Source organism: Cnephaeus nilssonii, assembly GCF_951640355.1.
Source record: "Cnephaeus nilssonii genome assembly, chromosome: 5".
NCBI classification, from domain to species: domain Eukaryota; kingdom Metazoa; phylum Chordata; class Mammalia; order Chiroptera; family Vespertilionidae; genus Cnephaeus; species Cnephaeus nilssonii.
This window is the reverse complement of record NC_137076.1, coordinates 61,576,301-61,587,871: the sequence shown is the minus strand read 5'-3', so window position 1 is coordinate 61,587,871 and position 11,571 is coordinate 61,576,301. Positions and strand designations below refer to the sequence as shown.

Sequence of the window (11,571 nt, the reverse complement as noted above, 5' to 3'; positions counted from 1 at the left end):
AGCCAAACCGGCTAGGGCAGCATTTTTTTTTTTTTAAGGAAAAATATAGCAAATACTAACAATATGCAATAAAATGTAAGAACACAATTCCTGTCTTACAAACATTTACAACATAAAATGATAATACTTAGTATAAAAGTCACCCTCCAACGGTATAGGTATTATTGTTATCATTGTATTACTGCCATTATTGTCTTTATTAAAACCTCTTGCCTTAGAAGGGATGATGGCGAATGTGAGTAAAAAAGTCTGTAGGTTAAATGCATATATTATGTGTCTACTGTGCACTTGATTAACATAAAAATAGTTAACATTCCTAGAGAGTTTACTGTGATCCAAATACTATGCTTAGAGGTTGTATAATCCTCGCTTCAGGCTTGTAAAGGAGGCATTGCCAACCCTGCTTTAAAAGTAAGCAGATTGAGTTCAGAGAGGTGAATCACGTGCTCTTGGTTGCATCTCTAAGACGTGGCATGGACAAAATTTAAACCCAGGCTTAACTAACTCTAACGTTTGCATTCTTTTTTACTATTTCTGAGAGTTTACATTTGATGCATTCTAGCCATTGAAGTTTTAGTAGGAAAAAAAATCTCAGTCTCTAGGAGATGAAATATATGAACTGTTATACTATATGACAATATCTGTCAGCTAAAGAAACATAATTTAAACCTGAGACTAAAATCCATGTCCTAGTTCTCATTTCAAAAATGATTAAATATATTCTTTCCCTGCTGGACTATCACCAGAGTGGCATATGATATGCCTGGAATCTACCATATAGTCCCAAATGGCCAGAGGGCAAAAGCTACTTTCATGCCATTAATTTCTAAGCGAAAGCTGAAAGGCCAAAAATCACAGGTGAAATTCGCTCTGGCGAGATTTTTCAGTTCAATTTCATTCTCCCTTGAGGTTCAAACAAACTTCAAATAATCATCTTGAACTTGGTGATGAACCAAACTCAGATTCAGGCTATGGCTTCTAAGAGGGTCAGCTCTTTCATTTAGAATAAGGCAGAGCTTAAAGTGACAAGCCAAATGGGGTCAGATGTTCAATACTTGGCAAAACCTCAGCTGTCGCACTGAAACAATGTTGACAAGATGGCAGGCTTTAAAACAAATTCCCTGGGGAGGCTATTGATATTATTCTCACTTTCCCTTGTGTTGCCTGTCCAGCCTCGCTGCTTTCTGGAGCATGTGCCAATCACGGACAGCACATAGTAGGAACGGCAAGGACCGCACAACATGCTACACTTATCCCAGCATCAGGAGCTGGTCTGTGTATATAGGGGGACTCCCTTGGCTCCCCAACACAAGATGAAGCATGCTGCTCACACACCTTCCCAAGCGATCAGAAGGCAGCCAAAGCCACCACAGTCCTCACGCTCCAGAGCTTAACCCTTTCCAGTCAATTTCATTGACTAAAGTGGGAGCCGAACACCATGAATGCTTACTCTAGAGTCTAGACCAGTGGTCGGCAAACTCATTAGTCAACAGAGCCAAATATCAACAGCACAACGATTGAAATTTCTTTTGAGAGCCAAATTTTTTAAACTTAAACTTCTTCTAACGCCACTTCTTCAAAATAGACTCGCCCAGGCCGTGATATTTTGTGGAAGAGCCACACTCAGGGGCCAAAGAGCTGAATGTGGATCGCGAGCTGCAGTTTGCCAACCACGGGTCTAGACAATCCATTTCAGCCACTGCTTTGAGAATGTAGATTAATTTCAGTTAGGCAGCCTCCATCCAACTTTCTGATAAACAAGATGCTAGCTTCCCAACATTGAGTTAAACACCATGTAAGGGTTAGAAATATGGATCCATTAACTGTTTATGTAGTGCCAGGTCTCTGTAGTAAACTAACTTGGACTGCTTCAAGAATATCCTAAAGTTTTAGCCCCAATCATGGTAACAGTTAAGCTTTGAGTTTCATGAGCTTTCAGGTGTATGTACCATAATCAAGTATAGATAGAAAGCTAGCCACACTGTGAGGAAAATTAACTTTTTGATACATTTTTCTTTTGTTCAGAACTAATTGATTATCCTAAAGACATAAAAAAAATTAGAGAATAAGGAGAAAAAATATAATGCCAATAAATAGAATTTGATTTAAGGTGAGATTGCTTTAAATGGCTCACATTGTCTTTGCCTTTAGGGTCTAACTAATAAATAATTGACAACCCATGTATATTTCAGTTATAAGATTCTGAAGTTGGTACAAAGGTAACTCAGTAAGGTTATTGGGGTGGCCCAAACCATGAGGATACCAGGTAGATGGCGTTATTACAATGAAAAGTTTAAAAACTATTAAAATGATCAAGAGAAATATTGACAAAGATATCTTAGAATAACCCATCCATACGCTATTTATCTTGTTAGTCCTCTCAGAATATTAAAGTCATGGACAATGAAAAGGTTAGACCTTGGCCCTGGCTGGGTGGTTCAGTTGGTTAGAGCATCATCCTGTGCACCAAAAGGTTGCAGATTCAATTGTCTGTCAGGACACATGCAAGTTTAATCCCTAGGTGAGGTGCGTATGGGGTGCAACTGATAGATGTTTCTCTCTCTCTCTCTCTCTCTCTCTCTCTCTCTCTCTCTCTCTCTCTCTCTCTCTCTTTCTCGATCTCGCTCTAGCTCTGGCTTCCTTTCTCTCTAAAATCAATAAAAACATGTCCTCTGGTGAGGATTTTTTAAAAAAGCTTGACCTTGAAAAGGTCATAAGATGCTCTGATTTGGTCATTTATGAATGGGCTACATTGCTTCATTTGGAGGCTACCTCAAGGGTGCTAAGGAGAGAGAGCACCTGGCTGCCACATCCGCTTTACCCAGAGCAGCGCCCATCACTCTTCTACCTGTTGGCCTTTTTAAGAAGGCGTGCTCTTGGAAAAATAAAATGGTGCTGCTCAGGGAAAAATTAAAAACCGTGCATCTTGTCCATACTACTCAGTTTATGAGTAAAATGAACTTGAGAAAGGTGAAATGATTAGGCCCATGCCACCTACCTCATGAATGACCAGCCGGTCAGAACTGCAGCGGCCCTTCCTACTCCCTGATCCCAGAGCACATCGGGCCCCTTCAGAAGACCCCAGTTTTGCTCATGTTGTTGTTTTCTGTTTACAGTACCCAACTACCCTCCCTTTTCTCCTGAGATGTCCAACCCATTTTTCCAGTATAAATCCATAAAGCATTTTTTGGAACCGCAGTTACTTTTACTCATTAAATCACACAGCTGAGCCCTTACCCAAAGTCTGAAGGAAAACACAGGGAGGACCTGGCTTAGGCATGAGGGAAACGCTAAGCTAGGGTGAGAATTTCACTTCCTCTCAGGATCATCATGATTGGGTCATCATCATCATCTTCATCTTCATCCCTTACATTTAAATTCCACTGTATAATGGCTTGTTAACATGCATGTTACTTCGTATGATGACTGTTACTTTTTTTTTATTAAGCAGCTGTTTAACAAAGAGACATGGTTATAGAAAACAATCTGCAGATTACAGATTAACAAAACTAGAACCACAGAGTCCCAATGGCAAAAAGATAAGAGCTGAAATTGGAACAACTTGGGATGAACTGCAGGGTGCTATAGCCCTGAATGACTTCCTGCAACTCTTGATGTTAATGACCAGGGCCTCCTTCCTGAACCTTCCACTCCCTTTGTTTTATAAACCCTGCTCTCTTCTATGCTCTTTGAAACTTCCTTCTAAGTGCCATTTTATAGCTTTGCTGACCCTCCACATATTTTCATACTTTGGGGTACCTGCTCCTGACATTCTTTTCTTTCTTCCTTCTCATCTTCCAAGATTCACCTCAAATACCACTTCCTTTCTAAAGTCTTTCCTACCATCCAGGCTGGAATTATGTGTTCCTTCCTCTTTTCTTTTTAAAAAATATATTTAGTTTTTAAACAGGTTATGCATTCACATGGTTCAGAACCCCAAAACACAAATAGGCATGCAGTGAGGTATTCCGCTATTGTTTTCTATCACCTAATATCCCTTCCCATCAGTTGATTTTTGTGTTTCCAAAGATATCTTACCTAATAATAGACAAACATGTAAATTGACCGTACCTTTGCTACGCCCATAGCCAATCAGAGTGACTATGCAAATTAACCCAAAAAAAAGATGGCAGTTAATTTGCATACATAGGTGCCCAGCGCCTGTGTCCCAGGAACATCCTGGAACCCAGGTCACTGTGAGGTAAGGCCTGGTGCAGGAGCGGACCCACAGTGATTGATCGCAGGGAGCTGGGGGTCCGCTCCTGCTCCAGGCCATTCGGCCTGGTGCAGGAGCGGACCCCCAGCGATCGATCGCATGGAGCTAGGGCTCAGCTCCTGCTCAAGGCCGAAAGCAGACCTCCTGCGATCGATCGCAGGGAGCAAAAGCGGACCCCCAGCGATCGATGGCAGGGAGCTGGGGCTCCGCTCCTGCTCTAGAGGCTTTTGGCCTGGGCAGGCCTCAGCAGGGGCGGAGCAGGCGATCAGAGGGAGCTGGAGGGCCCCTGCCCAGGCCTAAAGCTTCGGCCAAAGGCTTTAGGCCTGGGCAGGGCCCAGCCCGTGAATGGTGTGAACTATAGAGGAAACACCTTTTCAGACTGCACATTGGCTAAGTTTCTTGTATGCCACTGGTAATATTCTTAGTAACTTGGGTAATAAGAATGCAAAAAGGTGATCTTGGGTTTTTCCACCTCACTTCTGGAGAAAAAAACGAAGGTCCGCTGCTGGGGGGGCTAAGAAATGTCATATCCTGCCCTAGCCAGTTTGACTCAGTGGATAATGCCTTGGCCTGCCGACAGCAGGGTCTGGGTTCGATTCTGATCAACGGCATGTACTTAGGTTGCAGGCTCCTCCCTGGCCAGGGCCCAGATCAGGGCTCATGCAGGAGGCAACCAATCAAAGTGTTCCTCTCACTTTGATGTTGCTCTCTGTCTTTCCCTTTCTCTTCCACATTCTCTAAAAGTCAATGGAAACATATCCTCAGGTGAGGATAAAAAAGAAAGAAAGAAAGAAATGCATATCCTATGAAAGACACATCTTGAAAATGCCTAAAAAAGTTGTCATTTTTTCTTGGTGAAGGGACTAGAGTCTGTATTGATGAAAACACCTTGGTGGCTGTGGTGACTGGCAGTGGCTGCAGCAGTGGGGTGATGGGGCTGGTGCCTTACTCTGATCAGCCTGGTTGCCTCCCACAAAGGGAGGCCAGACTGCGGCTTAGGCCCGCTCCCGAGGGGGAGCGGGCCTAAGCTGTCAGTAGGACATCCCCTGAGGGTCCCAGTATGTGAGAGGGGGCAGGTTGGGCTGAGGGACCCCCCACCCCCAGTGCATGAATTTTGTGCACTGGGCCCCTAGTCTATAATAATAAAAGAGTAATATGCTAATTAGACCGGATAGCTGAATGACCTTCTGGATGTCATTCTGGACATCCTTCCAGACGACCTTCCGAACGAAGTCGCAGCAGTGGTGGCCAAGGCAGAGGCAGTTAGCGGCAATCAGGCCAGCAGGCAGAATGGTTAGGGGCGATCAAGCAGGCAGGTGAGTGGTTAGGGGTGATCAGGTAGGCAGGCAAGCAGGGGCGATCAGGCAGGCAGGCAGAGGGGTTAGGGATGATCAGGCAGGCAGGCAGGTGAGCAGTTAGGAGCCAGCAGTCCTGGATTGCGAGATGTCTGACTGCCGGTTTAGGCCCAATTCCACAGGGATCCCAGTGAGATCAGGCGTAAACCAGCAGTCAGACATCCCCCAAGAGGTCCCATATTACGAAAGGGTGCAGGCCAGGCTGAGGGACCCCCCCCACAAACACATCGTACACAAATTTCGTGCACCGGGCCTCTAGTTTATACATAAATAAGCTAAGACAAGCATAATTTTTCTCTGGTTTTACACAAGTGATAGCATATTATAGGGTAAGTTCTCCACATTGCCTTTTTTCACTTAAAAAATGTGTTTTGGAGAGAGGTACTTTCATATTAATACACATAGCATCATTTTCTTAGGGCTATAGAGTATTTATTGTAGGATTACAACATAGTGTATTTAATCAGTTCCCTACTGATGAACTTGCAATTGTTTTTAACTTTTGTTATTCTGAGCAATGATACAATTAATAACCTTGTAATATGTCACTTTGCGAATATGTACTGTTATACCTACAGAATAAATTGGGAAATTGTTCTTATCAAAGAGAATAAGATTTTGATCAACATTTTCAATTGTCCTACACATATGTATTGTAGCAATTTATACTTTCTCAAGCAATATGCGAAGTGCTTTTTGTCACACATTCTTGACAACACAGCATTATCAAACTTAGGTCTTTGTCAATCTCAATAGGTAAGAGATGTTATTTCAGTGTAATATAAATTTGTACTTTCTTTATTATAATTATCTTTTTATAGTTTTAAGGGTTATGTATATCTCCTTTAATGATTTATTTGTTTATATCATTTCCACATTTTTCTACTGGGTAATCATATTCATTGATAGATGCTCTTTACATTTTAGTGAAATTAGATGTTTTTTCTATTAATACTAGAAGCCCGGTGCACGAAATTCGTGCACGGCAGGGGGTTGTCCCTCAGCCCAGCCTGTACCCTCTCCAATCTGGGACTCCTGGTGGGATCGGGCCTAAACGGGCAGTCGGACATCCCTCTCACAATCCAGGACTGCTGACTCCCAACTGCTTGCCTGCCTGGCTTCCTGATTGCCCCTAACCGCTTCTGCCTGCCAGCCTGATCACCCCCTAACCACTCTGCTGCCAGTCTGGTTGATGCTTAACTGCTCCCCTGCCAGCCTGTTTGCCCCCAACTTCCCTATTCTGCCAGCCTGGTCACCCCTAACTGCCCTCTCCTGCAGGGTTGATCACCTCCAACTGCCCTCCCTTGCAAGCCTGGTCCCTCTCAACTGCCCTCCCTTGCAGGCCTGGTCCCTCACAACTGCCCTCCCTTGCAGGCCGGGTGCCTCCCAACTGCCCTCTCCTGCTGGCCATCTTGTGGTGGCCATCTTGTGTCCACCTGGGGGCAGGATATTTGACCACATGGGGGCAGCTATATTGTGTGTTGCAGTGATGATCAATCTGTATATTACTCTTTTATTAGATAGGATAGAGGCCTGGTGCACGGGTGGGGGCCAGCTGGTTTGCCCTGAAGGGTGTCACAGATAAGGGTGGGGGTTCCCTTGGGGTGTGGGGCGGCCTGAGCGAGGGGCCTGTGGTGGTTTGCAGGCCGGCCACGCCCCCTGGCAACCCAAGGGGAGGCCCTGGTATCTGGAATTTATTTTCCTTCTACAATTGAAACTTTGTAGCCTGGAGCAGAGCCAAGCCTGGGACTCCTGCAGCCATTTCTGTGGCAGTTAATTCACCTTCTACAATTGAAACTTTGTAGCCTTAAGCAGGTGAGCCCTGCCAGGGTGTGCGGAAAGCTTTGCTTCCCCTGTTGCCGCCGGCAACCCTGGCCTGCTCTCTCAAGCTCCATTCTGTCGCCATTTGTTTGAATTTGTTTACCTTCTATAATTGAAACTTTGTAGCTTGAGTGGAGGCTTAGGCCTGCAACGGCTATGGAAAGCTTGGCTTACTCTGTTACCTAGGAAACCTTGCTCTCTGTGGCTGTAGCCATCTTGGATTGGGGTTAATTTGCATACTCGCCCTGATTGGCTGGTGGACGTGGCTTGGCTGGTGGGTGTGGCTTATGTAGCGGAGTGATGGTTAATTTGCATATTATCATTTTATTAGAGAGGATGAGCTGCAATTTTTTTCTAATTTATGCTATTAGGTTTTGACTGCTTATAGTAACCCTAATTTTCTAGCTGCTTATTAACTATTAATTTATTATTGAACTCATGTTTATGTTTCTATATTTGCTATCATAAAGAAACAAATATTGTTGATATTAGACTTTGAGTATCTCAATAGAAGATATCATTTCTTATTCAACTTTTTAAAAAATATATTTATTGATTTTTTACAGAGAGGAAGGGAGAGAGATAGTTAGAAACATCGATGAGAAACATCGATCAGCTGCCTCCAGCACACCCCCCACTGGGGATGCGCCCGCAACCAAGGTACATGCCCTTGACCAGAATCGAACCTGGGACCTTTCAGTCCGCAGGCTGACTCTCTATCCACTGAGCCAAACCAGTTTCGGCATCTTATTCAACTTTCAATGTCTTTTGTATGTTAGCACAATGCCAGGCACCTAAATGTCACCAATAAATTTTCTGTGAATGAATCATTTGGGTTTGTTTGTATTTTTTCTTTTGAGCTTAAATTGATGTTAAATTAATATGGTACTAGCTGCATACAACAGCATTTACAGCACTGCTTTGTTGTGGCTCTACTTCTTTTCCTATTCAATTTACACTTAACTGAACAATAACAAGCAGAAATTATTCATCTGATCAGTTTTATTTGAGGTACAATTCAAAATACGTTGTGTGTGTACGTGCAATGTGTAAAGGGTAGAAGTGGATGAAGCAAGCTCACATAACCATTTAAGGGCCTAAGCTTCTTTTCTATCTATAAAATAAATTAAGTGCCAGAATAAAGCCTCCTTGAACCTACTGAAGATTTGGGGCCAAGAACCCTAGTCCCTCAAAAAAATCTATTCAAAATGATAGCTTTGAAGTAAATCAATATAAATTCAAGAAAATAAGACACCTGCCCTTCAGTGAATCCAACATCAATCAGTACTATGTCTATTTGTTCTTTATTTCCCTCCTTGCATATCCTCGATACAAATTTCAGGCTATCTTTTTTTTTATGGAAAGAAAGTGAAAATTTAATTTTCTAGTGTCAGCCACCTATTCTCATGCGTTTGTTTCTCAAGTGTTTCTGTAGTGGAATGAAAGCACTGTGACTCCTCAGGCGGACTGTAAAACAAAGGTTTTATATACTTGCAGAAGGTGCAGAAGGAAGGTGTGGGATTCCACACACATGTTCATCCATAATGTTCTCCTTGGTTCAGGATGTCCCCTCTCTTATTTGGTTTTAAGGTCTCTGTGCTAGAATGCAATTGCGTAAGAGCAATTTACCCTGACTCACTTTCTCTTTGTCGTTCTTTCTTTTCTTTCCTTTTTTTGCCACTGATGATTGCACAAAAAATAAACAGTTTTCCGAGGGTGCTTAACAGCACTCCAACGTGCCAGGGCAAGGACCCCTTTTCTAGAAAATGAAATAAACATACGGAAACTAAGAACTCTTGTCAAAATTATTCCACTGTGAAATTAGTTACATTCCACAAGAAAATATAATCATGCCAAAGGTTTCTTTCTTCAGTGACTCTCACATAAACTGCAGCGAAGGGGGAAAAAAATAAAAAGTGGATGTTCAGCTTCAGAAGCTATCAGTGCCATTGGCTACCTAAACCCATTCATATTTGATTATTTTCAGTCCACTGCGAGTCCTATATAACCCTGGCAGATATTTCTTTGGTTCACTGAATAAAACATTCACGTCAGTCTATGATTGTGTTGGCCTGTCCTGGCTATAATGAACAGAGCAACTGGTTAAAAATATTCCTTAAAATAACTGGTGTGTAATATACTTCCAAACAGAAGACGCATGACAAAGAGGATCCAACAGGGAGCTGCCAAGTGTACTTTTCCCGGGAGGGTTTCAATATCCCTTAAACACGCTGCTAGGAGCTAACTGAACCACAGCTCTGCTGTCAGCAGAGCATGGGACTCTTGAGATTTGTCTCCATTTCCATTCAGTCTCTGCCAGTTAAAACTAAAGACTTCCATGGGGTTAGTGTATATTTCCATTTTTTCTGGTGTTGTCTACTTTCTCTTTAAAATTATTTTATTTTTAAATATCAGTTGACATACAGTATCATATTAGTTTCAGGTGTACAACCCCATGATAAGAAATTTATATAATGTATGAAGTGATCACTCTGATAAATCTAGTACCCATCTGATACCACATATAGCTATTACAGTATTATTGACTACTGAAGGCCCGGTGCGCAAATTCATGCACTGGTGGGGTCCGGCTGATCCGGCCCTGATGGGGGCCTACTGGGGCCGGACCAGTTGGGGGAAGGGGCTGCGGGAGGTTGGCCACTGGCCCTGCCCCAAATCGGGGCCCAATCAGGGCAGGGCTGGCCAGGGGGAGGGGCTGTGGGCGGTTGGCCAGCTGGCCCTGCCCCCAATTGGGGTGGAGGGGGCCTATCAGGGGTGGAGCCGGCTGTGGGGAGGGGCCACGGGGGTTGGCTGCTGGTCCCACCCCCAATCTGGCTGGGCCCAGCTGGGGGGAGTGGCCAGCCCCCAATTGGGCTGGTTGGCCGGCCGTAGTGCGTATCATAGCATCCAGTCGTTCCCGTCTTTCTGGTTGTTCCAGCGTTCCTATCGCTTGGCTTTTATATATATAGATATTCCCTATGCTGTACTTTACATCCCCATGACTATTAAATAACTAGCAATTTGTACTTACAAATCCCTTCACCCCTAATCCCCCTCCCATCTGGCAACCATCAAAATGTTTTCTGTACCTGTGAGTTTGTTTCTGTTTGGTTGGTTATTTTGGTTTTTAGATTCCACATATATGTGAAATCATCTGGCATTTGTCTTTCTCTGTCTGACTTATTTCACTCTATACAGTACCCTCTAGGTCCCTCCATGCTGTTACAGATGGCAAGATTTCATTCTTTTTTATGACTGAATCTTATTCCATTGTAGTATGTATGTACCACTTCTTTAGACATTCATCCTTTGATGGGCACTCAGGTTGCTTCCTTGTCTTAGCTATCATAAATAATGCTGCAAAAAACTTATAGATGTATATGTCTTTTCAACTTAGTGTTTTGGGTTTCTTTGGATAAATACCCAAAATACTTTCTCTTTTACAAGCAATCCGTTTCCCTCTCAACGATGCTTGAGCCCTTTATGAATGTGATATTCTGAAAAGCACTGTGTTCTAACAAACATTCCCTACCTGTATCATCATCCTCATCTCCAGAAAGCCTTTCTCCTGTGCATGCAGTTGTGAATGGCACTATGAAGATAATCTGCTAGATGCCACCCTCTTCTGTATAAGAATGCATCATGGAAAACACACACAGACACATACTGAGTATCTAGAAAGAGAAATGAATGCAAACAGTAAACTCTACTTAGAATCCCCCATTTGATTCCCATGTCCTATCAAGTCAAATATAATTTCCTCAGCCTGTCATTCAGAGACTTCCACAATATGAGCCTAAATTACTATCTTTCCAGTCTGTCTCACCAATCTCTATGAATATCTCCTATTCCTAGTAAACCAGATGACCCGCAGTTCCTGTGTTATGGTGTTTTCCCATTATCTGATCCTGCCTCCTATAAGCAGAGAATCAGGGCCCTGGAGTCAACTAATCTGGAGTACAAGGTGTTAGGTGCCGTCTCAATGGGAAGGGAGGGGGTGAATAGGAAGGAAGTGGTTTTCTTGTCATCTTATCAATAGGCAGCTGGAAGTGATCTAAGTCAGAGCATCTCTCAGAGTCACCTATGACAAATTCATGCAGATCATGCAAATAAGTTGTCATTTTAAGTGAGTGTTGCAGAAATGAGGATTCTGTAATGAAACCAGGAAGACAGAGATAG

At 43.2% G+C, this 11,571-nt stretch overlaps 1 protein-coding gene across 1 annotated transcript in view; it reads right to left on the bottom strand.

Moving 5' to 3' along the window:
* Nucleotides 1–10,924: 10,924 nt before the first annotated feature.
* Nucleotides 10,925–11,571, bottom strand: part of SLC7A11 (solute carrier family 7 member 11) — a 113,580-nt gene continuing 112,933 nt past the window's right edge. Inside the window, exon 13 of the mRNA XM_079771715.1 lies at nucleotides 10,925–11,066. Within this exon, the coding sequence (XP_079627841.1) occupies nucleotides 10,939–11,066 (128 nt within the window). The 3' untranslated portion in view covers nucleotides 10,925–10,938. The remainder of the gene's footprint in view (nucleotides 11,067–11,571) is intronic.